Source organism: Mesocricetus auratus, unplaced genomic scaffold (assembly GCF_017639785.1).
Source record: "Mesocricetus auratus isolate SY011 unplaced genomic scaffold, BCM_Maur_2.0 Super-Scaffold_100004, whole genome shotgun sequence".
Taxonomy (NCBI): domain Eukaryota; kingdom Metazoa; phylum Chordata; class Mammalia; order Rodentia; family Cricetidae; genus Mesocricetus; species Mesocricetus auratus.
The window spans coordinates 85,534,387-85,560,602 of record NW_024429189.1 but is presented as its reverse complement, the minus strand read 5'-3'; the positions used below and the strand labels follow the sequence as shown (position 1 = coordinate 85,560,602).

General features: G+C 53.6%; 1 protein-coding gene across 3 annotated transcripts; it reads right to left on the bottom strand.

The window, feature by feature from the left end:
• Positions 1-1,809: 1,809 nt before the first annotated feature.
• On the bottom strand, positions 1,810-25,319 carry Bahd1 (bromo adjacent homology domain containing 1). Of its 3 annotated transcripts, none has more exons than XM_005064740.4 (7): positions 25,197-25,319; positions 9,035-10,465; positions 6,993-7,375; positions 6,099-6,258; positions 5,593-5,669; positions 4,781-4,872; positions 1,810-3,948 (listed from the first exon to the last, which is right to left on the bottom strand). In XM_005064740.4, exons 1-7 carry the CDS (start codon positions 25,207-25,209, stop codon positions 3,759-3,761), a joined length of 2,346 nt encoding a protein of 781 aa, XP_005064797.2. In that variant the 5' UTR covers positions 25,210-25,319; the 3' UTR covers positions 1,810-3,758. The 3 variants fall into 3 exon arrangements, with proteins under 3 accessions (XP_005064797.2, XP_040601981.1, XP_040601982.1); XM_040746047.1 differs by having other exon boundaries at positions 4,781-4,881; positions 25,197-25,318; XM_040746048.1 differs by lacking the exon at positions 25,197-25,319 and adding an exon at positions 23,886-24,063 and having other exon boundaries at positions 4,781-4,881.
• Between the last annotated feature and the right edge of the window lie 897 nt (positions 25,320-26,216).

The window sequence follows — 26,216 nt, the reverse complement described above, 5'->3', positions numbered from 1 at the left end:
CTTGAGTCAGGGCCACACCAGACCCCCGGGCCTCAAGGAGACCTGAACAGCGGAGAAGAGCTAGGCTGAGGTCTGGCGTCTCGCAACACATGCCCTGTGAGGTTGAACGTACGACTTCCATCCCACCATCCTGCCTTAAACGACAGAGCCGTCTCTCCAACGGTGATCTGAAGGCAGGGCAGCCCATCACTATGCCGGGTTTAGACATAAAGCAGATCTTGACTAGAAGCACGGTATTTATCTGCCCTTACCTTCTTCAGTCTAGGACAGGGCCAGTCAAGCCCTGGCTAATGTCTCCATGGTGACATTTTTGTTTAGTAATTCCTGGGGACCACAATGCTTATCCACTGAGCAATGCTGATCTTTGTCTGTAAATGAAATCTCCCCTCCCAAATTTGAAGCAGTAGGCTAACTGGGGCATTCTGGGCAGGGGCTAAGGACAAGTACCTGGGGACCACGTGTGGTCAATCAATATACATTTCAAGATAACCAGCGAGCACATAGCAGAGCCTCCTGGCTGGGAGCCAAGATTCCCAGTGGCACCAGTGTGGCCAGTCATCCCCCAGGGGGCTTTGAAAGGCAGTATTCAACCAGTTTCTGTCCGAACAGAGAACACAGCTAAACACTGAAGGTTGACTCTACATGTGGGTCCCCAGCAAAGTTGTGAAACAGACAACAGGACTGGGAGTCATCAGTATTGTTTCCTTCAGTCATCAAGGCCCCTTGACAGGTAGATTCTGTCACAGCTGTGATGTGATTTTTTTGTTCTTGCAGATTTTAAGGGTTTCACTGAGGAGCCGAGGCTGGTCTCTGAATCTTCCTGCCCCAGACTCCCTCAGAGTGCTGATATTACAGGCATGTTCCACCATGTCCATCCCTGTTGATCTTACTCTAAAGCAATTTCCAGCCACGACAGAGCACACCACTCAGTGGGAGGAAGTGTTGACCTCAGGATAGGTTATACCCAGAGGGTGGCGGAAGGACTCAAAGGACCAGGCAGATGAAGAAGGGTTCTGAAGGATAAAGTGTGTGTGTGTGTGTGTGTGTGTGTGTGTGTGTGTGTGTGCTCATGGATAGCCCTCCAAACCCAGGCACACAGAAAACACGGGGTAAAGGTCAGAACTGAGATTTGGTGGCCTTCCAACTTCCTGGAGCTGGCTCCCTACATCCCCGCTATACGCTGAGGTGCCCTCTCAGACCACTTCTGACCTTTACCATATTGCTGCTGGCTTGCAGTCAGGGTATAAACAGATTTCTGGTGGTGAGATTACTTGGTACCACATGCCTGCTGCTGTCGTGAACGGCTCTGTGGAGAGCATTGGGGATGAAAGCTTACCCTCTACCTCACATCACTTCTGCCAACATGGGTTTGGACTGGGCTCGCAGGTGGGGCTAAGATACACAGCCACTCCACCAGTCATAACCCTTGGACCCAAGATGTCCTGCTCCCACACCACAAAGAGAATGCCGGTTGCAAAGACACCGAAGCCTGAAGTTTCTAGCCAGTCCCCCGAGGTTAGGATACGGTAATCTTCAAGCATTTAGATTAACTTCCACGCAGGTCAGTGACCAGGCCAGGGCTGGCAACCCAAGAATGTCACAAACCCAGAAGCTGTGGCTACTTGATATGAACTGCAAGTGCATGTTACCTGTCTCTTCCCGCTCCCCTTTCTTCTAGCTCTGCACCCCTGTTGCCAGGGTAACTAACCAGGACAGGACGCAAAACAAGAACAGCCAGCCCCAAACAAGGTCAACTCCCCCCCAGCAAATACTCCCAAATCACAAGAAACACAGGACATGATTCTTTTCTAAATCAATACAATTTCTCAAATTTATTTATTTCTCTTAAAGAAGTACTTCTAATCTCTGTCAAAAGGGAGGTTAGGAAAGGTACCCCCTCCCTTGTAAACACTGAAATACAGATCTGGGAAACCAGGATCGACACACACAAAAAGTGCATTTTACAAAATATCAACTAAAATATATTTTACATGGATTATACTTCCATCGAAATTCTACCAGCTGCATTTTCATGTTCGAAAAAATATTTCCACATCTAAGAGATTCCAAAAGCATTTAACATCTGGGCAGCAGCCCTGCCTCCTAGGAGTCTTGTCTCCTTTCTTGTGGGTGACGCCGGGCTCCTTGGCAGCACCCTAGAACTAGCAGGCTCCAAAGGGGTCGTTCATTGCCAACCTCTTACTTATGCTTTGCTCTTCCAGATTGATGCCTTCTTCCAATGAGCTTATTCAATACAAAGTCTTCCCTTTGGAGCTGGGACAGGGCTTCCAAACAAGAATTAACCTCTGAAGCCTTCAGGCCCTCACCCATCCCAATCAGCCATTAGGAGCAATTTATCTTCTAAGAGTCAGGACCTGGGGTTGCCAGGGCTTTACCTTCAGGGTTTACTTCCATCTCCCACTCTAGCCTGTGCCCGACTGTGCCATCTCCTCAGACCGCTGCACCTGTGTCTCCCCTCTTATGTGGAGGACCAGTGTCACCTTCCACAGCACATGCCCCTGGAACATGCCCTAGTCGAAGTGCTTGGCTGGCAGGTTCCCAGTTCTGGGCCCAAACCCAACCACTGCACCCTTCCCAATCCCATGCTCCTCTTTGGTACGAAGAAGGTATGAATAATCAGGCTTCCAGCCCCTTGGAGGGCCCAGGCCAGGACAACAGGGGCCCAGCCTCCTGACCAATCTCTGGTAGGAACATGAGTTGAGAACAAACCTCCGGGCAACAGGAAGAAACTGAAAATGCAGGTCCTAGCTCCTAGAGTAAGTGGCTGCAGCTCTGGTCTGCGGACAGATACAGTGTTGATTCTCACTGGGATGTAAATTAGTGCAATCTACAAAAGACTAGGGTAAGGGGTGGCAGGGCAAGGGGAGCCACAGCACTCCTTTGGTTTGATTTCAGGTGGGTGTGGCTTGAAGAGTCATGTGTGAAGTTCTGCAAGAGGTTTCCCAGAACCTCCAAGTATAAGGCAAGAGGAAAAATCTTCAACAAATCAGGTAGCAATTTTCCTTGTCCCTGCCCCCCACCCCTTTCCCAGCACTCATCAGCTCTTTCAGACACGACAAACTCCATGTTGACCAGTACTCTGGGAAGCCAGACCTGCTGGGTGGCCCTTAATGGAAAGCCGACAGGAGGCAGACACCCACGGGTGGGCCGGGTCACCTAGTGCCAGCACCAGTGGCTACTGCGGGGATAGGAAGAAAGCCAAGGAAAAGCCTCGAGTCCAGGAAGAGGAAATCAACGCTTGGCTCTCTTGACTCACGAGCAAGACAGCTGTGCTAGAATCTGCAGAGCCTGGTCCCAGGCTGTCAGGGAAGCAGCGGGTCACAGTGGGTGAGGTAAAGCTGGCTCCTGCCACCCTTGGAAGGCCTGGAGAGGCTAGAAAGGGCCTGGTGGGCCTGTTTCTGGGAGGACCTTACCCCTTCTACTTGCCCCTGCCCTGCCTTGGCCATGTTCCTCAGGTTTGGCCCAACCTCAGGGAAGACTGAATCTTCCGAGTCTCCGCCCTGGGGTGCACGGATGGGTACCTCAGGACAAGCTGAGGGCTCAGGTACCTTTCTCATATCCTGGCCTCCCTTTCTCCCATGTGGCCCAGAATCCATATGACCCCTGCCCTCCCTTCCCCCCCAGAGAACCACAGGCCAGCAACCCATGGCCCCTTAACCAAGTGCTGTGCTTCAAGCAGTGTCCCCTACCCCAGGCCCCACTCTCCCAAAGGCAGCCCAAATATGAGCACGAAGAGGCTACTGGGGATTCTTGAGGATGCGGCCATGGCGGAAGTCATACACATGGCGGCAAAGGAACACCAGCTCAGGATCCGTGTCCTCCGGCACTGTGCGGTGTGGTGGGGTGGAGTAGTCTGAAGATGGGGGCACCAGTGCTGTCTTTCGGCTGGGGAGGCCCTCGCCCCGGCGCTTGGCCATGGCACAGAATCTGCAGTAACAGACCAGTACTGTCTTCAGCAGTCACTTTTCTAAAAGAAACCAATTCTTTCCCACTCTTCCCACTGAGTGGGAACTGATGAGGGCGACACCGCCTCCATTCTTATCCCCAAGGCTGTGTATACTCCAACAACTTCCAGTTGACTCCAGCTCCAGGACACACATACCTCCTCCTTCCAGAGCTTCCTCCCCAAATCCCTCCCATTTTCCTAGATTTCTCTCAGAACACTAGTGAACCTAAGCATGATCAGGAGGGTTGGGTTAACCTGTGCTCTCTAATTACTCTACCTCAGGAACGGACAGTTCTGTCTGATAATTAAAAAATAAATTCCTGCCAAGTGTAGTGGTGCACACTTTTAATCCCAGGCAGAGGCAGGCAGATCTGAGTTCGAGGCTAGCCTGGCCTACACATTGAGAGCTACATAGAGAGACTGTCTCAAATGAAACTAAACAAAACAAACATAAGGTGTTAGAGCAGTGGTTCTCAACCTTCCTAATGCTGCCATCCTTTAATTCATGTTATGGTGACCCCCAACCATGAAATTATTTTCATTGCTACTTCATAACTATAATGTCGCTGTTATGAATCATAAAGACCTGTGTTTTCCAATGGTCTTAGGCGACCCCTGTGAGGGGGTTACTTGACCCTCAAATAACAGGTTGAGAAGCTGTGTTAGAGGAAGGTTTCAGGGAAGAACGTGCTGAACCAGTAAGGTTGGGCACAAAGGACAAAGCCATTTCTTTGGGAACTCCATGCAGTTTTCCCAAACTGCCCTTGGTGAGTCCGAGGGGAAGAGGCCAGCTACAGAAGCAGCACTGCCTACCTGCAGTACTCAGCAAAGGTTAGCACATAGCACTTCTCCTCAATGCAGGCCACACTGTTCTGGTCCTGATGTCTTGATGCAAAGACTTCATTCTGCAAAGGCTCAAGGGGAGACAGGAGCAGGTTGGTTATGGGAACTAGAAAGAGGCATCTCACTCCAGGAACAAAGTAGGCATGTTGACCTGAGCCAATACCAGCAAGCAACATGGTCAGATTTAACCAAGTCCTGACCCCTGACTGCCCATACAAGCCCTAAGAGGAAAGAGAATTGGTCCCTCTTCTGCTCATGAGATGAGAAGTCCCACCAAAGGGGGATGGCACATTGTGATACCACATGCCTTTAATGCTAGCAGATGCATCTCTGTGAGTTCAAGGTCAGCTTGGTCTACCGATATCAAGTTCCAGGCTAGCAAGAGCTTTATAGCGAAACTCTGTCTCAAAAAAATAAAAGAGAAAGAAAAAGAGACAAAGAGAGAAAAAAAGTCCCTTTAAAAGAGAAGGAAATAAAAGGTGAGCTCGGACCACTCTCAGCTCAGAGGTGCTGAGCACTGCAGGTATAAGAGGAGCTAGGTGCATAGCGCCATCTTGCCATCCTGTTATTAGGATGGAACTGCTCACTCCCACTATCAAAGCCCCTGGAGCTCAAGGGTTATTATTCCCATTTGGAACACAAGCTGGGACAGTGTTTGGGAGAGCCTAAACCCCAGAGGACTGGGAGGGGTGCTTGGCTAACTGCCCTTTCCATATGCCATGTCTTAATGCCACAACCTCCTGTTGGCCACCCTGCCTCACCCCCCTTGCCAGGCAGCTCACCTCATGCATGCTGGGGCTGCGGCCTCCCTGTAAGTGCTCAGGCCGGTAATACCACAGGAGGCTCATCATCAGTTCTCCTAGGGGGACAACAGGAGAGGTCATGGCTGGAGCTGGCAACTCTGTTTATTTAAGACAGGCTGGCCACCTGCCTTAGAGGTTTGCCCAACACCAGCTCCTGGTCCAATCCTGCAGGCTCTGGCCACCTGTGTCCCCTGACCAAGGCCAAGCATTCAGCAGCCTGGAATGCTGTTAGACATGGAGAGATGGGCGAGAAGGCACTGATGGCTGAGGCGTGGGACAAGTGTTAGCTCTGGTGGCTAACAAAGTGAGTGCATGAATCTAACTCAAGTCACAAGTTGCTAAAGCCTCTGCAGCAGACAGACCCCAGTTGAAGGGTAGGCAGGCTCTTCCAAGAATGGTGGTTATTTTATGTGCCAGGACAAATTCTAGGCAGGGGCCAACTGAAGGTAGCTGTCCCTTGGGTTCCCAGTCTGAGGGACAGATACCTGACTCAGGGTTCTCCCAGAGGGCGGAGATCTTGGCCACATAAGGTGTAGACGTCTTTCTTGGGCCTGACTTGAGGAGGACAGTGTCTCGGACTCGGATTGTCTCTCCATGTCGCTCAACTGCCTGGTAGCTCTTTCGGATGGCGGGTTCCGGCTCATCCTGGGCAATGGACCAACAACACGAGTAAGTTTTGAGAGCCACATTCCAGAATGAGGATGGGGGAAGCGGGGAATATCATCATCAAGGCAGTCAACCCCCAAGCACAGCTGCAGGTTGGGGACAGGACTGGGAGTGCGGAATGCCTATGCTCGGAAAACAGCGATATGAATGTGGCAGGCATGTGGATGGCTCTCTAAGCATTTGAGCACCAATGGGGTGATCTGAGTTTGAACCCTTAAATCACCATTTTAAGTGGCAGAGCCGTGGGAAAGTTATCTAAGCCTCAGTTTCCTTATCTGTCAAAGGGGCCATGGCGGTACATACTATATATGGTAGTGGTGAGGGTTAAAGAGCATAAAGCATGCAAAGCGCTTAGCGTAGTTCTAATATCAAATTTCAGAAGTGCTCAACACATTTGGTTGACACTTTCCTCTCTCCTGGTGTCGTTCCATCACTTAACTTTCTGGTCCACCCCAAACGCCCCTTTACAGTGGGATGGAAGGTGGATTGCACAGGGATGAGAGGAGGAAGACTCGGCTCGCTGAGAATAAGTGACAGACAGAAACCACCAGGGCACATGGGGAGAGCAGGGAGAGAGGACCAGAAGCAATGCATGGATTCCTGAAGTGAACTGCAGGTCCTTGTTGCCTCTCAGAGTACCAGACCCATCTCATTATGTGTCCCGTGTCCCATTGCCCCCAGTCCCTTCCCATCAGCTAAGTGCTAACACTCACCAGGACATATACAGCCTTCTCACAGGCGGCACCTACAGGTACCCAGCCATTGGTACGGCGGCGGCGGCGGCGGCGAGGACGTGGGCGCTGGGCCCGAGGCTGCTTGGGGTGGCTGGGCCTGCGGGCAGCCTTGCTCCTCACAGTGTACCTACAGCTGGAGCCTGTGCGCAGACCAGACTTGGAGCCACTTGGAGGCTTGGCACTCTGAGGGCATGCCCGGGCTACCGTCTGGGGCTCCGAGGTGGGGGTCTGGAGATGGGGGATGGGCTCTGCTGCAGGCGGCACACTGGGCACTGGGCATCCCAGAAGCGGGTGAGCAGGTGAGGCTGGGTGGCCAGCTTCTGGGAGAGGGAATTCCAGCTGGCCGAGGGACCTGCAGCCTTCTAGAAAAGGGAGAGTGGGTCAAGGTAGTAGGACAAACTGTAAGCCCTCTAGCCGTCTGCTTTCGTGTCCCAAGCCTGGCTTAGTTCCACGGTGCAACTCAACGGCCAGTGGGGCGGGAGGTGGGGCAGGGACCTTTTCACTTTGGAAACTGGCCAGCAGACATCTGTGTGTCTGTTCTAACTGGAAGGAGGGACAGCAGAAATACCTTCGTTAGCTCTGACTTAAGCTAAGTTTCCAGAGTTTCACAGTACTGAGGAGCAGGGATTCTGGAGAGACAGACGGGGCTATGTATGAGCCCCACACCTACCACTTACCAGCATGTGACCTCAGGCAAATGTTAAGTAGTGCTTACAAGCATGACACAGAATTTCCCGACTGTTTTTCTTATTTACATATTAACTCATTTCACCCTTACAACATCCCAAGGTAGGTACTATTACTGCCGCTTTACAATGGGGGAAACAGACGCAGCGGTTACTGGTTTATCCGATGGTCATAAGGAAAGGGGGAACGTTGCAAAGGCAGTTTGGTGGAGTCTGCCTAACTACATGCCTTGTGACTGTGTCAAGGACTGAAAAGGGTGCTTGGCGCACAGTGCCTGCTTATGGGTGGTCTTGCTTATTAGGATAAAAGGTAAGGGTCCAAGAGGAGAAGCCAGAAAGCAGCCTGCTCGTTTCTCAGGGCTCCAATCCATGCTAGAACCTGATATAACCAGTCTGGCCAGAGCCAAGTGGTCTATAAAGCCGTTTTATAGACCCCTACATGAAGGGGTATGGGGGAGGAGGGAAGAGCTCAGGGCAGACCTGCTGGTCAGGGTGGCTTTAGTCACCTCATTTCTATCCAGGAGCTGTAGAAAGCAGCCTGGAGAGGTGAGGACAACCTTCCCAGGCTAGGGGGGCTTTACCAGCTGAGCATGAACCACCCTGGGTCTCAGACAGCAAAGCTGAGGGTGTGGAGGCCACCGCGAATTTGCCCGAGAGCCCTGCTGCTCTCCTTCCGAGTGAGCCCGCCTGTCTACACCCAGCTATCCACACAACGCCGTGTCTGTGAACCTCATCTTTTGCAAAACTGTCCCACCACACCTGGTACTGCTTCCCGAGCCCAGAACTGCCAACTTTCCCATCAACACTAACCTCAGCCAGCATGGAGACAGTCTGGACATGAAGAATGGTGGCTTTCAAGGGACATGGGAATAACTTGGTAAAAACCGTAGTTTGTTTCTCCCCCACAATTGGGGATTGAACCTAGGACCTCACATATGCTACACAAACATTCTTATCATCATTGAGATCCAACCCTTTTTCTATTTTTGAAAAGGGTCTCTTTTCTGTAACCCTGCTGAGCTTACAGACTTGTACCACAGGGTCCACCTAGGCCCCAATTTCTGTATCTAAGAGTCTAAGAAAGGGAATCCAGTGTGGGAGGAGAGAAATCTCACTGACAGCCTGGGCAAAGCAGGCCATGGGAGCTAATTGTGGGGCCCCTTTCCTGGGATTGTTCCTAGGCCTAGAACATTGTCTAATTGAATAGAGACCTCCATTCTCAAAGTCGCTTGCCTCCCAGGTAGAGGCCCCTGTCCAGAGTTATCTCCCAGCCTCCCAGGATGCATGCATGCCTTAGAGACTCCCCAGCATACATGTGTCCCCGACAAGGCTTACCTGCTGGAAAAGGCATTTTGTAGGGGCAGCCGCCACAGGTAGTGCCAATGTGAGAGAGAGGCAGGGGCAACACTCCACAAATGCTGTAGCCATTCACTCCAGTGTCCTCGCTGGAGCAGTAGCGAGATGAGCTCCACGGAGGGTGCTGGAAAGGGATGCCAGAGGGCACTGAGCTTGGGGACATGAGGAGCCCCTCACTGGGGGCTGCCACTGGAGACAGCTTGCCTTCTGGGAGCATGGGGCAAGGGGAGTAGCCCCCACACTGCAGCCCATCTTGGCCACAGTACAGGTAGAAGCTGCCCAGTGCGGTGAGCTCAGGCCCTCCACACAGACCACTATAATCGGCTGGATTGCCAGGCAGCGGCAGCGGCGACAGCTGAGGTGCAGGGAAAGAGGGCTGATGCAGTTCCTGCTTGGGGGCAGGTGACTCTTCGCCTGGACGCCCAGGCTCTGGCTTCAGGGCTGCCTGCCCACCCATCAGCAGAGGCAGGTGGGGACGCAAAGGGTCCTCCAGAGTCTTGCTGGGGGCCTGGTGAGATGGCTGGGTGGGTGGTCCTTGAGGAGCAGCAGATGGACAAGGCTTATCAGGCTGTTCTTGCCAGCTGGGGGGCCCTGTCGTCTCCCCAGAGCCAGCCCCGTGCCGAGCCTTAGGACAGTTCTTGCCATTGACCTTGGCCCATTTTGGCCGCAGGATCTTGGGTGCCAGGGGCTCAGTGGAGCGCCCATCTGCTTCTGTCTGGGCACGAGAAGGTCGAAGAGGTAGCTCCCGCTCCTGGCTGAGTTTCAAGAAGGCAGCTGCGTTTAGGCTAGCCAGTCTCTTGGGAGCTGGGTCTCCATCTCGACGGGTACCTTCATCTGGAGCTGGCTCTGGGGACAGGTCCCGACTTCCCTCTCCAAGGTCTCCCAGCCGAGGTCGTTTCTTAGAGAAAGACCAGGCCCCTGTGGCCCGGTCCCGGCTACGGTGAGGGTCCCCCCCTCGGCTTCGGCGGGCACCTGCCAGACTGCTGGTGTCTTCCCTCTCCAGCAGCAGATTATTGAGGGCCTCTGCATTAAGGGAAGCCAGGCGTCGCTTGCGGGGCTGCACAAGACCAGTGTCCTCACTGGGTGGGGCTGGACTAGGGGGCTTGGGCAGGTCAGGGGGCAGCTCATCAGCCTCATCGGCACTCCGTGGACCAGCCACATTTTCCAGGCGAGTCAGCAGCACTTTGCAGGCTTTGGGCTTTTCTGGAACCAGTGAACGTTTACGCAATGGGTAGTTCTTGCGGCGCCCTGTGAGGTGCCCAGGACTCTCAGGCATGCCTGGCTCCACATCTTCAGCCCCCTGCTCTATATTGCTGTCTTCCATCTGCGGGGGCTCCCCTCGGCCAGTGGGGCCAGAACTAAGCATAGGAAGGGACTTCCTCCGAGTGTGTGTCATGGAATCCCTCCAACCTGTGGGAACGAAGGCAGGCAATGAGAAGACCCGGTCACTGTCACCTCCTTCCTCCCCTGCAGCCACCCACCCACACCTGTAGTTACTCTGGGGCACTACTACTGTCTCCAGCTTGGAATCTCCTAGGACCTGTCTTCCAGGCGCAGTCAGATTACCAGGAATTGTGCAAGGGTGGCTCCCTCTCCTAGCACTGAGTCCCCATGAATTAAGCCCCAGAAAGCTTGAGAAATGACACGGACACCAGCGCCGGGGCACAGGGAGAGCCAAAAGCAACAACGAGACCTCTTCTTCTGCTTCCACTGGACACTCAAGAGGAGGCTCTGAAAACACTGTCAGAAAAGGGCTTAGGTGGCAGGACCCTTTGAGAAACAAGACCAAAGTACTACCAATTCTGCCCTCAACTCTGGGATTCCAAGACTGGCCAGCCACAGGAGAATAAAGAGATGGGCAGAGAGAGAGGTGTTGAGACAAAGAACCTGCCTGCTAGGTGGGAAAGGAGGGTTCCTCCATCCAGCAAGAAGCATGACTGCATCTTTCTGGAAAAGCCCTAAGAAAGGTGAGGCCTGAGCCTGCCCGAGGAGCAGCCCCCACATCATTTGGTCAGATTCCAGGGAAAGGCAGCTCAGAGTGCCAGGGTTGGTAAAGAGTATTAGGCTAGGATCAAAGTTAGTACAGGAGAAAAACCAGTGATCCTTATAAACCTTGCCCTGTCCCCCAGTTTTCCTTGGTATGCAAAATGTTGGGTAGTGGGCAGGAAGGGAGAAGGGGGAGTCTCAGGAAGCCTGAGGATGCCCATAACCAGGCAGGATCCCTAACTTTGGCTTTGCAGATGTCCCCTACTATGTAAACTCGAGCAGCCTGATCTCAAGTTCTAAGCTATGAAGGCCAGAGCTGAACTGCAGGGGTGAGGGAAGGTGGCCAGACTACAGAGCTGTTCACTTCCCATCTACTCTCGAAAGCACAGGGGCTGCCAAGTGAGGTGCCAGACAGTGCATGCTTCTCCTCACCAGGCACCTCAAGGACCCCTCCCCACCCAGCAGGCTAGGCTTTTCTGCTTAGTTTCCCCACTATTGTTATTCATGCTGGGAGAAGTCCCCCGGCGGGCGGGGACTTAACCCTGAAGATCCCAAGCCTGAGGGTTTCCAGGCTTTGCCAAGTTCTTCCCAGTTAGTTTTGTGGTCTCTGGCCATTAGTGGGGGTCACTAGGTGCCTTCTCCGCACAGACAAGCTATATGAGGCTAGAAAGGGAGCTGAAAACTCAGCTGATGGGGCGGTGTAGGTAATCCTCACGGAGAAAGGACTGGAAAACTGCAAAGGGGAAGAAGCAATGGGCCATGTGTGAGGACCGGACCCCAGGCATGAGAGTCAGGAGGCAAATCCACTCTTTCCTAAATGGCAGAGCTCATAACAATCCAGCATCTGTGAGGCCTCAGGTCTCTTTTCTGCTCTGAATCAGTGGCTGCTGTCCTGGCTGCTCAGGCTGCTCAGCATACTCACCAGCAAGCCCCTTTCACACTCAAAAGCATCCCAAGTGCAGACAACCCACAGGCCCTTTCTTAAACCAGGAGGCACCCTGTGCCAGCCGCAAAGTAACCAAGTCCTGCTTCCCCAATTTCTAAGGAGCTTGGAGATGAAGGATGAGTGAATAGACAAAGCAGCTAAACATGGGCCGAAGCCCCTCAGCAGGCCCCAAGTCGCCAGAGCAGCTGGGACTGGGAATGGCTGGGGGCCAAGGGTGAGGTCACCTGGGCCTGTGGCCTTTGAGGACATGGATACCAAGCACAGAGCAAAGGGGGTGGGGGCAGGAAAGAGCATTAGCATGGGACCAGCGCGGCTGGTGGAGGGCTTTGAGCAGGAAGAATGGCTGCCTGCTGGAGGCTGGTTACACGTGTGGGTGATGGTCCTGGGATATCTGTCTGTGCTCAGCCTTTCCCTCAGCACCCTGAAGGTCCCAGCAGAGAGGTGGGAAGAGCAGCAGTGGCCACTTTCAGGAGCTGTTCCTACAGTGTTGTGTTCCCAGTAGAGATGGTTTCACTTTAACCTCGCATTCAGTACTCCAGTCTCTCTCAGGGAGCCAGTGCCCCTTAGGGCTGGGCATCCAGTAAACCTCTACATCACGGGGTACAAGCCCTGTTTCCCAGCCAAGCACAGGAGCCTCCTGTTAGCCTCCTCTGCATCTGCCAAATCTCCTGTCGCTGGCTGAAGACTGCCAGGGCCATCAAAGCACATTGCAAAAGAACCCCCAGCTTTCAAGTGGTGCCTCAGGTGGTGGCAGTCGCGGTCTTGACGAGAGACCGGGCTCTCTGCTGCCGACTTCTGCTGCACTTGGATATGAGGAGAGCTGGTTTGAGTCACTCGAGAACCCCAGCAGCAGCTCTTCCTTAGGGTGGGGCGGGGTGGAGGGGCTTGCAGCCTGCCAGGGCCCCTCCGACCAGCAGGAGGTGGCCCAGCAGGGCCAGCTAGGAGAGGAGATCAGAGCACAGTAGCCCGGGCCCTCATTCCTGCGGGCTCTCTCATTTACATTAGTCCAGTCAGGAACTTTCTACCACTGTCAAGTGATGAGGCTGGGGTACCTCAGCACTGCTCTTCTGCTTTCTGGAAGCCCTGTCCTGCACAAACAATCTTGACCCCTTGAAAGAAGGTTCCCAGGAAGGACATCCCGGGGCAATTACCTTTTACCTAGCTGGTATCCAGCAAGCTCTCAATGGGGAAAACCAGTCTGACTGTCAACAGCTGCCTTGAAGGACAGTGGCTGGCCAGAGGGCTTCTAGGCCAAAGACCCCACAAGTTGAATTCAAAATCCCCATAAGTATATGCCAAAGTTGGCAAGCAAGGGATTTCCACTCTAGGTACAGCAAAGGCTGAAAACTGAGGGGGATCTGAAGTGTCAGGGTGAGTGAGGCTAGCCTACAGTGTGACTCAGATCTGCCTGGGGCTAGCAGAAGCCATCCCTGTAAGCAGAAAGGCAAGATGTCCTGTCACCACTCTGATCAATAGAGGCAGTGCACATGCTACGTGTCCAGCTGAAGGCTCCAGCAAGGCAGGTCAGAAGCCTGGGCTATAGGTCACAGTACGAAGCACTCCCAAAAACTAACTCTGCCCCCAGGAGGAAGAGCTCCTTAGAACTGACTCCTGCTCCCCTTCCTACACAGTGCCCCAGTCAGAGTCCCTGGTCTTAGGACTGGGCTGTTCTACCCCTGAAAGGAGTAACCTTTGTCAGAAACACCAGCTTTCTTGAAACTTCTTGTCAAAGAAAAGCAACAAGCATGCAAAGACAGTCTCCTTTAGATTTACACATCCAACAGTGCTCCGGAAAACAGCCTGGCTTGTGGTAAAGCCAGGCAAAGGTACGGCACCTCTCCACCTCTTCAGTGAGAAGTGGACAGAAAGAACCAAGAGTCTAAGGGAGGCAGGCAGGCCTGGCTTGGGCTGGGACGCAGCTCAGTGGTGGAATGCTTGTCTACCAAGCGTGAGGTCCTGCTCATCTTAGTAAGACACAAAACCAAAGCTGGCTCTGACCCAAATAAACAACTCACTTAAACTCTGAACTTGAGGTTCCTTGTCTGAAACTGACATACCAAAATAAACCTTACTTCCCAGCACTGACAAGGATGGCAAGACATGAGGGGAAGCCTGGAGAAGAACAGAAGCCTTCCTCTCCCGGCCACAGAAGAGCACCCATCATCAGCTCCCTACAGCAGGAGTCCAGGCAGCCTGGGCAAGAATCCAAATATCCAGCCTGCACTTGAACTCTGTTCTGTTACTATTCTGCCAAGGACACCTAATGTTCATCCCAAGGAAGGACAGCAATACTATCCCTTTCCCTTGTGGAAACCAGTATGGTGCGAATGGGGGAGAGATGGGAACACATTCAGGATGGGGCCAGGACAGCTTGTGTTCTGCCCACCCCAGGATCTGACCGAAGATCCACAGCAGGTACCCACAAAAGTCCTGGGCACCACCTGCTAAGAGAGCAGTGGTTCTGGCCACGAGCCCTGCCAATCTAAGATCACTAGCTGCAGATACTGAAGTCACCTTGCAAGTGAGCTTAATTATAGAACACCTGGGCAGGGAAGACAGCATTGCGCACAACCAAAGGGAATGGTCCCACCCATCTGGGCATAGGCTTGCTTTTGATTGTCCTTAGGTCTGGCATGTATCTGAGGAGTCACACCTGCCATCCAGAGGTGCCAATACTATCTGCAGCCTGTAAGACAACACCTGCTCCTTGTGGGTCACACTCAGACACAGTGAAAGCTGTGTAGGAAAGTCATGCCCATCCCACAAAGGCAGGATCTGGTTATGTCAGGTCATCTCAACCTGACAGCTAGGTTTGATTTTTTCCCCCCATCAATTTTGACCACCCCAGCAGGACAGCCTAAAGGGCCAAAGCTTTAGACCTTGGCTTACTTCTAGCTCCAGAGTCAAAACCAGCCAGCCAGCCAGGCTTCTTCCAGGAACTGTAAAGGGACATGGACCCACTGGGAGGGGGGAGTTCTAACTTAGGCTCAGATTCCCCTGTGTGTTAGAGATCAAAGTTTAGGGTGGTAACTGCAGAAATGCTAAGTTCTTCTTAGATGGTCAGAAACTGCCAATGCCTCAGTATGGAGGCAAATCCCTTCCTACAAGTAAGGAGTAAAGACAGCACCTTTCATATCTACAGATCCTAAGCAAGGGCAGTGGGCAAAGGGCATTGTGCATTAGTAGTGTCTGGGTTCTGCTCCACAAAACACACCAACTAGTCTTTAGGGGTTTGCTTTAAACACTTTCTGGGGGCATGTGTATGCATGTGCACACACCAACAGTGCATGTGGTGGTCAGGAGAGTTTGTGGGGGGCTGATTCCCCTCCTTCCACTAAGGGTTCTGGAGATGGGACTCAAGATGTCAGGCGTGGCAGCAAATGCCTTCCACCCATGGAGTGAGATTGTTGGTCCTAGGTGATTTGTTTAAAGGCCCAAACACCTTAGCCAATTTCTTGTCCCCTAGCTCTTCCTGGTGCACAGCTCCTGCACGAACCCGGAGCACCCACTGCTCGTTCCCAGGCACACAGCACTGCTTGTGATCTGTCCCTCAGCCAGCCCCACACAGCAGAGCTGAGACCAGATCAGGACTGGAAAAGAGCCTGAACTCCAAAGCCTTGCTTGGTTTACTTTTCAAAGCAAGACTGTTTAAGGATTAAGTAAGAACATGTATAGAGTGCCTAGCACAGTACCTAGTATACACTGGGCAATTCATACAAGCCCATATTTTATTTCTAAAACTTACTGTATGTGTACTAGTGTCACCACAGAATGTCAGATCCTCTGGGACTGGAGGTAGACACAGCTGTGAGCCACCATGTGAGTGCTGCGAATCGAACCTGAGGCCTTTGAGTGCTCTTCACTGTGGAGACCCCCTCCAGCCAGAGCCCCTTCTTTTTCTCCACAAGTACCAGGCTAAGGAATGAAATTACACAAGACAAACTGGGGTGTGGGCTAGTGGAGCTCTGCATAAAACAGCGTGAGGGGGCTGTGATGGGGAACCCAGGGTTTGGCTGAGGGGTTTGCACTTCTGATTCAGCAACGGAAGGCCTACTACACGCCAGGTGTACTGTAAGAACAAAAGCCCAGCAGGGAAGGCAGCACTAGAAGGCGGGAAGGCAAAGGCGGGTCTTAGGGCAGCAGCCAGAGGAAGCTCCCTGGATTCAGCCTGGTGAATTCCACAAGGGTTACTCCAAGGTGGGGCAGGATCTCCAGGCCAGGCTCCCTCAGACCGCACTTTACCCATATGCCACACTGCCAGGCCAGGCTACCAGAAGTAAACTTATGTCTGGGGCAGGACCCACTTGCTTTAAGCAGCTAACAGTTTTGGAGACAGGAATAGAGACAGAGCTTTTGTAAGTTGACAATTGCTTTCCATCAACCCAGGAGAAAGCCTTGTGCTAATGATGAACCATTCTTCTGAAGAGTCTTCTGCAATGCCCTTCTGTGAGTCTGCCCAGGAGCAGCAAAGAATGCGGGCAGTTCGGTCACCAGACAATGGTCTGGATGGAGCTCAGAGGGGTAGCACTTTTTTGCCTAACATTTGCAAATCCCCAACATTAATAAAAATGGGTGGGAAGTTTTAAGCCTGGCCAACTAGGAGTCTCAAATCAGCCTGGCAACACAGGGAGACCCCAGTCCCGTGTCAGCTAACTCACAGTCCTGAACAGAAGTAGACCCCCGGGGCCTGAGGAGAGCTCTGTCCCAGACCTCCCCGACAAAGAACCTCCTAAATGAGGTAGCCATGAAAAACAAGTCCCAAGGCCAAGCCTTCCAAACAGCCCACCAAGGGAGGGAATCACAAGGCAGCTTCAATGCTACCTCAGCAGGGTGCAAGCCTGGGGGAGTTCAGGTAGGCTCTGACTACTAAATTCCATCCACTGGTTTACCTGGCTGCCAGCTTCCGGCGTAACTCACAAGGGTTGAAAGTTCCTTATTCAATATACTGGGATCTGTAAGTATTTTAGGTTTCTGGGTTTGTCCCCTCCCCAGTTCATTTTGGAAAACGTACATATACTTTACCAGTTGCATACTGAAATCCAAAAATAAAAAATTAGAGTATGTTCCCAAATAAAAGGATTTCCAATGTCTGGATTAGGGAGCCCTCTGGCCTTCAACTTTCCCCTCATTCCCAGGAATTCACTGTGCCTATTCAACTTAATCCACATTCATAAATTAATCTGTACTGACTCAATTCTAATTTGACCTAGCTACCGTCTCCCCCCCCCCAACCATTAATGAGTAAGCATACACACACTGTGACAAAGAAGAATGCTAGTGACTGCCTGGGGGTGTAGTCAGTGCTTGCCCAGTATGTAGGCAGCAATGGGTTTGACCCCCAGCACTGCATAAAACCAGGCAGGGTGAGGTACAGCTGTAATCCCGGCCAGGTGCAGGTAGGATCAGAAGTTCAAGGTTATCATTGGCTACACAGTAAATTTGAGGTCTGCCTGGGTTGCAGGAGACCCTGTCTCAAAACAAAACAATAAGCAGTAAGTTCGGAAAAGATGAAGTGGAGTCAGCGGCAAAGAGCCAGAGTAAAGATCAGTCTCCACGGTCTCTAAGTGGGCAGGGAACTTGATTCACCAGGGGCTTCTACTGTACCAGGAATGCTACTCTGTATTCTGGGTACTCAGGACCACCCAGCACATGACAATAACTGCATCACCTTCGCAACAGTCCAGGGAAGCAGCTATTGCCATCACATCTTCAGGAGACTGAAACAGGTACAAAGGAAAGGGGGTGCACAGGTGTGTACACGTACATGGGGGAGCTCTACTGCTAAAGGCATATACTGCTGAGCTTGAAGACCTGAGTCCTGCAAGGTGTGCTCTGACCTACACAATCACACACACACCCTCCACCCTCCCACCCCACCTCCTAAGAAAACCCTACCTAGTACTGTTAAAAGCAAAAGCAAAAGCAGAGGCAGGGTATCGCTTTGGCTTTGGAGCCTGTCCTGGAACTGAGACCAGGCTGGCCTTGAACTCACAGAGACCCACCTGCCTCTGCCTCCCAAGTGCTGGGATTAAAGTAGTGCACCGCCACTGGCTGGTCAGAATAAACTCTTACATTTTTGAAACAATACAATTTTATTACTTAGAAAGTGGTGAGTACTCCAGAGAGAGAGATCGTATTTTACAGTAAATCCACAGAAGGAACTTTTCCCAAGCATCCTCTCTAGTCTAGTCTACAGGCCTAAGGGAAATCCCCCTTCCCTGGCTTAGACTGCCATGGAGATGGAAAGTGGCCTATCACAGTGGAGACTGTTGCCTTAATTTACAGAGACACAGCAACTACTCCTGTTTTCCTTTCTTCAGAGCACATAATCTCTAGTGCTTTCAGTTTTCTCTAAAGATCACTTCCTCTCTATATAATTCTTTCCTTCATTCAATGGAAACTGTGTGAGCCCCTATAGGTACAAAGCAAGGGATTCCAACTCAGGGCTGGGATAGTGACTACTGACCCTGGTGAACCTGTTAGGACCTTCTGGCATCCAATGGCACCCTGATAATAACTGTTCTGAGAACACACTTTCTAAACCACCCGGCCCCACAGAAACCAGATAAACAAATCGTGTTATCCCCAAACAATTGAAGGAGGGTTGATTCCTCTCTTCTGCAGTAGAAAACTGGATAAGTTGCACTGGTGGAGACAGAAACCAGACACATACCTTACTGCAGGCCAGGGAAATCAACACACCTGTCCTTCCCAAACCCCATAGAGGAGTGGAGGCCAGAGAAAATAATCAGACCCGACTGATATCGGTAACTGATATCAGTAAGGCCACCTATCTTTTCATTCAAGTAGTTTGGTCATGGTACCTTCGAAGTTACCAATTCATAAAGCCAGACTGAGAGACATAACCCCGTCACCCCATTCCTTCTTGGCAGACCAAGCCTGTGAAGGAACTCAAGGACAAGCATCACAGTGAGTCTGATGAACAACCACCCTTGCAGGTATTTCCCACTGTGCAAAGAGAAATGCAATGGCCACCACTCCAGGTCACCACGTCTGACTGCACTCTGGGTCCTGCTCTCCAAACCCAGCGGACTCTGATTCCCAGCTTTCCCACTCAGATGCCTTGAACAGGACACCGTCATTTGGACCCCAGGACTTGGCAGCCCTGGGCAGGAATGCTTGGAGCCCACTGCTCCCTTTGCCTTTTAGCCACCTTACAGCTTATTAGTGGTAAAAGCAGAAGAGGGCCTGAAGAAGCATAAAGGAGCTGAAATTCAAACCAGTCCACTTTATTCCTGATAGATGTCCATAAAACCAGGTAGGCTCTTACCATTTAAGCCCTCCTGGGCCTGACCTAGGGAGATCTAAGCAGCCTGAGGGTTCAGGAGCTGCAGAACCTCAGATTACCAAGTGTTAGGAGCCTCTGCTGCTAATTTTCACAAGCTCTGGACCACACATAGTATTCTTCCATCTTTTTAGGACTACAGAACACTCTGTCAGCCCATCAAGACAAGGCTAAGCCCATAGAGCTAAAGCACACTCTCCTCACACTCCCCTTGTCCCTCCAGAGTCTAGGTACAAAGGAAATGAGCTTTGCCAGACTGTGCTAGCAAGTTCCCATAAATACTTGGGCTGGGGTAGTGTGCTTATGTAAAATGCTTCCCCATTGAGAGATGCTGCTTTATTTACATTCTTCACAACCCATTCATAAAAAGGAGGCCCTTTAATGTCGGGCTGTTCATATACTGCTCCATAAACGTACCAGCTTTGGCTGGTAGCTTTAGTCCAACACAGGCTACTTTCGAACTCTGGGTATTTTTCCCCCCCTTAAGATTTTTTTCCTCCTCCTTAATGACTCACCTTGCGACAGGGCACTGAGGCCAGATGTTGCCCGAGCAAGGTCAAGAGGGACAAGAGCAGATACAATGAAAACATTCTAATCCTCTTAGATGCTATGATGAAGAGGTGGGGAGAAATGAGAATAACTAGCCAATTTTCATTGAACTCCAATTTCAAGTAGATATGCTAGGTTGACTTTCTTTCAGGTCTACTGAAATTTCCATCTCGGGTGTCAAATGCTACCCAGGTCATAGCTCTAACCACTGGAGAGCATACAGAGGGCACTTCCCCCATCCCTAAAGGAAAAGGGCTCTTTCTGGATTGTAATTTGCATCACAGATGAATAAATTAAAAAGGTTGTTTCCTCTCCTGACTCAGGTTCTGGACCTGCTGGCTCCAACAGGGGCAGAATCTGCTCCAGGCACTCAGGCAATGGCCCTGAATAGTGTTTCAGGACGCACACTGCAGACAGAAAGCAGGGAAGGAGCACACCCTGGAGACATGTGTTACAGTACAGTAAAGGAAGAGAAGTAGTAGGACTTTTTTTCTTAATTGACGGGGGAGAGGTCTGCATTGCCATGGCAACTGCAAGGGGTGGCCTTCCTGATTGGAAGGGAAATGCTGGTCCATTAATCATCAAACTGGGACACAAAAGAGAGGTTTGGGGGAAAGAGGATGGATGTAAGGTATGTCTCTTCACCATCGAGCTTCTAACCGGCCATCAGTCTTCTCCCATGTCCCCATTGTCCAGGCTTGACTGCCAATATAACCCAACTTTTAAGAGCTGGAAAGATAGCGTTCCTTCCTCAAAGGTCCAATCCGGGACACACCTAGCCCCAAAGTCAGTAAAAACACTTCCCATAAGAGGGACCCTACAAAGCCCACGCATGGGACTGGTTCAGGGTTATTTTTCTTCTCTGTTCTCTGAATAGTGTTTTCTCCCTCATTTACACCCAGATGAGAAGAGGTAAAACACATGGATTCATTTAGCATGGACAAGTAAATTGTAAAGGAATGGCAAAGCTGGGGGGGGGTTAGTGAGGACAGGAGGAAAACAGGATCACAGCCCCTTTCCCATTCGTGTTTGTGTGGTGTCTACAGGACTGACTTCACCAGCAGATGGATGAGAAACAGCAGTTAAAATGTCCATGCCACAGCCTCAACAGCATGCCCTATTTATATACCTTTGACAGAAAAGGTCAGAGACCTCCAAGGACTGAATCCATACAGAGCATTTCTAGAAAAGTCAAAGGATCCCCTCGATTCCCACTGAATTTCACAGCCAACTACATTTATTCACTAATTACACACACACACACACACACACACACTTCACTAGACCTGTCCTTAAGAAACGTCTAACTTATAGAACATTTGAGAAGATGCCATGTTAGCAAACCCATTTTCACAAGCTCGCTGGCCTGAACAACACCAAGACAATGGACAAGTGGGAGAGAAGGAAAGGGTAGGGGCCAGGAGCAAAGGGCAGGGAGAGACAAATGTGCAGAGTGACTAGTGAATAGCCTTAGGGACACTGTCTAGGGTCAGAATGCAGGAAAAGGAGAGCAACCATAATTTAGTAAGAAACTGACTTGTGGAAGGGGTGCTTTGGGGAGAAAGATCTGGTAGCTGTGGATCAGAAGAGCCGGAGAAAACAGGAGGAAAATGACATGGAAACATGGCACAGAAAGGAACAGAGGGAGACACCAAAAAGAAAGAACCAAAACCAGCATGGTGGTACACACAGACAACTCCAGCACTCACAAGGTAGACAGGAGGATGGCTACAAGTTCCAGGCCAGCCTTGGCTACAGAGCTGAGATCTAGGATAGGGAAGGGGAGAGAGAAGGAAGGGGAGACCAGAATGGAACAGAGAGCAAAAACCGTACTTCACCAATGGCTCAGCTCCCCACAGCCAGTCCTCCTAAACACTGGTCTGACAGGCATGAGTCTCCTGCCAGGTAAAACCCCTATCACAGAGGGAAATGTTATTTTGGCAACTCCTTTTAACCTTTCAGCAGCCAAACCAGGTCACCCTACTGACTGCCACTAAAAGAAGTCACATACAGTGCAACCCCAGCAAAGCACTTTCCCCAGCCTTCTCTGGATTTTAGACATACAATTAAACTCTCTCGAACAAACTCCACCCAATCTGGGGTCCAGACTTGCTGTGAATGCACTGCCTCCCCTACTCCCCCAGCCCCTCTGGAAGCCAGGCAGCTTTCTCAAGGTGGGCTTACAGCCAGCCACAGCCGAATGGAGCTCTTGACCGGTCCCACTGGTGGTGTCACTCCAACCCAGATTTTCCCCAGCAAAAGGCTCAGCTGTCAATAACCCGGGTCTCCTCGCTTCCTGTTCCCAACAGGATCACAGAGGAGGGGGCACCGAGCTGAGTTGGTTTCTTACAAACGGGTACACAGCATATAGTCTACAGCTGGTCACTGCTGGGGTTCACAGCTTAAGTCAGGGATTCCAAAGCGTCCTAAGACAGTGCTGTCCCTAAGCAATGTGGTCCCTTAAAAGCTCTTTTCTCCTTTTTGGTATTAGACACGGAGGTACAGAAGAAGGGGGAAAAATGTGTCAGGTGGCACAAAAGAGAAGAACTGAAAACCTTATTTTATCTCATCATCAAATTTCTTCCTGGATTTATGAACTCAGCTTTTCATGTCCCTATGATGGTACCTTCTTGGCTAAAGAAAACTGCTACAGTAGTAGTGAAGGCATCGACAAGCACAGTGGGGGTGTGTGTAGGGGGTGGGGTCCCTTAGTCCCAATCCAAGTAGTCGGTCGTCAGTGCTCTTAAGACTGCCGACAATGGGCCACTAGGAGACATCCCAGGTGGAGTTAAACCTCTACCGGTAGGCAGACTTGCTGAAAGCCTCTCAGTGCTAGTAGGCTCTGCTGGCCTCCATGAGTCCACCAGCCGGTTCGCCACCGGCCAGGGCGCTCGGTGCGCATACCCTCCACCCCTGCCCCTCCGCCTTGGCTAAGTCGACCCCACTCTTCCCGGAGCCGCGAGGCGATCTGAGGCTAGAGCCCAGAGCTAGTGCCGCAGCTCCTCCCGGTGGACGCCCCGGCCCCCGCAGTCCCCAGGGCAGAGTCCGGCCCCGTCGCCCGCCCCTGGGGGTGGGTGCCCTGGACTCGCTCCCCTCCCCGATACCACTACCTGCGCCCGCTCGGGCGCCGCCTTTGTCCGGTCCTTCACCGCCGAGCGGGCCCCTCGGGCCCGACCTGACCCGGCCCCCGGCCCCGGAGGAGAGGCGGCGGGGCTGGCAGGGCACAACCAGGCCGGGCCTGGAGCACCGGGTCCCGCTGTCACTTAGAGGCGGTCTGACAACTTCGATTGCCCCCGCCCCACCTCGGACTCGGCCGCCGCCCCGCACGGTCCCCACAGGGCCTCCCGCGGCCCACACTCGCTGTTCGAACCGGTCCCCTTCCGTCTTCGGCGCCTCCCTTCCTCCAGCCCGACCCGATCGGGTCCACACTACCCCTCGCCCTGACGCTGCCCCCATCCCCACCCCCCTCCGGCAATAGCCGGTCAGCTCCCAACCCAGGAGGGCGCCCCCCACCCCGAGAGGGCGATCCCGCGGCGACGCCCCCGGCCGCGGCCCCTTGCCTCGGGGACCGCGATGGGGGAGGGGGCGCGGCGGGGGCCTTGCCGCCCGCGCACTCGGAGGCGAGCCGGCTCCGCCGCGGCGAGGAAGCACCCAGCGTCCTCCCGCCCTCCGTAGCCCGGGACGCCCGCGCCACCGCCGCCCGGCCAAGCTGCCACCCTGCGGCCGCCACCCACCCCGCCCCCGGCCTGTGAGGCGGGCGCCCCCCGGGGGCTGTCACCTCGAGGCGCGCCGCGCTCCCCGATGGCGGGACCGCGGCGCCGGACCCGGGGGAGGGAGGCGGCGCGCGCGGGCGGGCAGGCGGCCGCACCTGCTTCTTGTCGTCCGTCCGTCCCTTCCCGGGGCTGGCGGGGGCGGCGGCGCGGCGCGCTCGGCGGGGCGCGCTGACGGGCGGCCGGTCCTCTCCCTTTTGCTAGTCCGCCTACCTAGCTCGCTCGTTCGCCCGCCCGCCCCTTCCCCCTCCTGGATCCCGGCCCCTCGCTCACCGGGACGAGCAACGCGGACGGCGCGGCTTTGGGCACCCGCAGGCCCTGGCCGGGCTGGAATCCGGCGGCTGGAACCCCCCGGGGGCGCTCAATTCCCGGGCTCCACGCTGCTGCGTCAGCGCCTCCTCCTGGGGGCCGGGGCCGGGCGGGCGGAGCGGGGGCCGCGGTCGGGCGGGGCCGTCGGGGGGGGCGGGCGCTCCTGGCCGGGGCGGGCAGACGGCAAGGACCGGACGGGCGGGGCAGGCGGCCGGACGGGCGGGCAGCGGGGGCCGGGCTCCGGGATCCGCTACGCCGCTCGCGGTTCCCCCACAAACTCCCCGAGAGCGGAGCCTCCGCCGCCCTCCTTCCTGCTTCCTCGTCCCCAGCCAATCAGCAGCGCGCCCCTCGGCAAGCTCCGCCAATCAGCCGCCCCGCCCTGCGCTGGCCCCGCCAGCCAATCCGGCCCTCGGCTCCCCCTCCCGGTTTCCAACCAATCAAAATCTCGGGTCGGTCGTCCCGACGCAGGGGGCAGCACGAGGCGGCCGGGGGAGGCGGTGCGGGGAGTGGTGGGGCCTGGGGGGAGGGGTACGGTGCCAAGGGTGGTGGCGGGGGATGATTTTCTTTGCGGGCTTTTTGGGTTTCTCCTGGTCTTCGGAGCATGAGCCCGTATCCCATGGTGACCTGACCCTGAATCCCCAGCCCCTCAGCTGCAGACCCCCCACCCTGAGAAACCTTAGCTCGCCCCCGCCCTGACCGTCACCCTTCTACATCCCTCTTCTCTGGTAACCTCTCTAGCACCGCTACAGTAAACTGCGGGCCGAGGGCCACCCCACCCTCCTCGGGCTGCTGCCCCCGGGGCAAAGCTTCGGGAAGACCAGCCGAAAAATCAAGCAAGAACAACACCCCCTTTCCTGCTGAAAGGGCCCCATACTCGCGCGAAAGGGCCCCGACTGCTGAGAAGCCCCTCCCGCCCTTGCCTCATCTTTCCGACTTCCCTGCTTGCCACGTCTCCTTTCCTTCCTAGCAAGGTCGGTCCTGGCTCGGTGACCCCTCACCCGCATCTCTTTTTCCTCTTTCTGCCCTTCACCTACCGCCCCCAACCCCGGCTCCCAATTCGCCCTCTTTGAGAAGCCGAGTGTGGAACCCTCATCCATTTCCAAGCTGACAGCAGAGCCTGGTCTGTGAGTCCTTGACACCCACACACCCTCTTTCACCACCGCGGGGGAACATCAGAGATCTCGGTGGGGGGGAAGGGGCGGGCAGCCCAACAGGCGCGGCTGGACACCTTCCTCCGCGTCCCCAAGCCAGCGTAGAGCCAGTGCAGACACTTACCTGGCTTCCCCATAGTCACCTTACGCTGTGGCTCCGTCTCTCACACCCACAGACGTGCTTTTCCAAGCCTGAGCACGCTCTCGGGGTCAGCTGGGTGGGTGGGCACAGCAGGCTGAGGTCATACGAAGGGGTGGGAGGTCCCTGTGAGGTGCGGGAAGGAACTGTGTCCTGGACACCTTGTAGCGCCAGAGCCAGCCCAGCACTTCACCTCCAGAAGCTGTGATGTGCACACAGTAGGTTCTCGAGAAGTGCCGAGTCCACCCCTGAACAAAGCCTCATTCCCAATTCAAGCGGGGGAGGGGCGCTTTGGGAGGTAAAGGAGCAGGAGCAGAAAGGGTAGTGTCAAGTCACCCGAGCCTGGGAGCAGCCGGGGAGGGGCTGGGCCCTGGAACGCCTAGGGCAGAGAAGCGCCCAGAGTGCTGAGGAAGCCTGGTTATTTAGCAGGAAAAACCGAGCTTTAAACAGTGGTTTAGGGGCTCCTTCTGCACTGTACACGGTGCCCGATCTTTCCCAGACCACGCTGCTGAGGCACTGACCCAGGTAGCTTTTAAGGTAACAAGGACTGCCGGCTTCTGTGGCTGGGCAGTAGCCTCCCTCGCAAAGAAAAGAAAAAGAAAAAGAAGACAGTTCATTTGCCTCCAGAACTACCCTGAGGCCCCCAGATTGCCTAGCTGGTGTGCAGGACATAGTTTTACCAAGGCCGTGCTCAACTGTGGTGCACAAACTTCCCAAAGAGCCAAATTTTCTTAGGACCACTACTCTCATTTCTGCTTCCCATCCTTAGGCAAGGCAAAATCCCAAACCTTGGAAAGTAGGACACTGAAGGACTTCTCCCTTACCTGAGCCTCCCAAGGCAAAGATTCCCAGCAATCCTCCCCAACGCACAGGCCAGCTAGCTCTACTGCCCATCTCACAGAATTAGCCATCTCCTCAGCCAAGTCCATTATTAAGTCTCATGGTAGACCTCAGGTCTCCTCAGATCGGGAGTAGAGGGCACCTATGGTCACTGAAGCTTCAGAA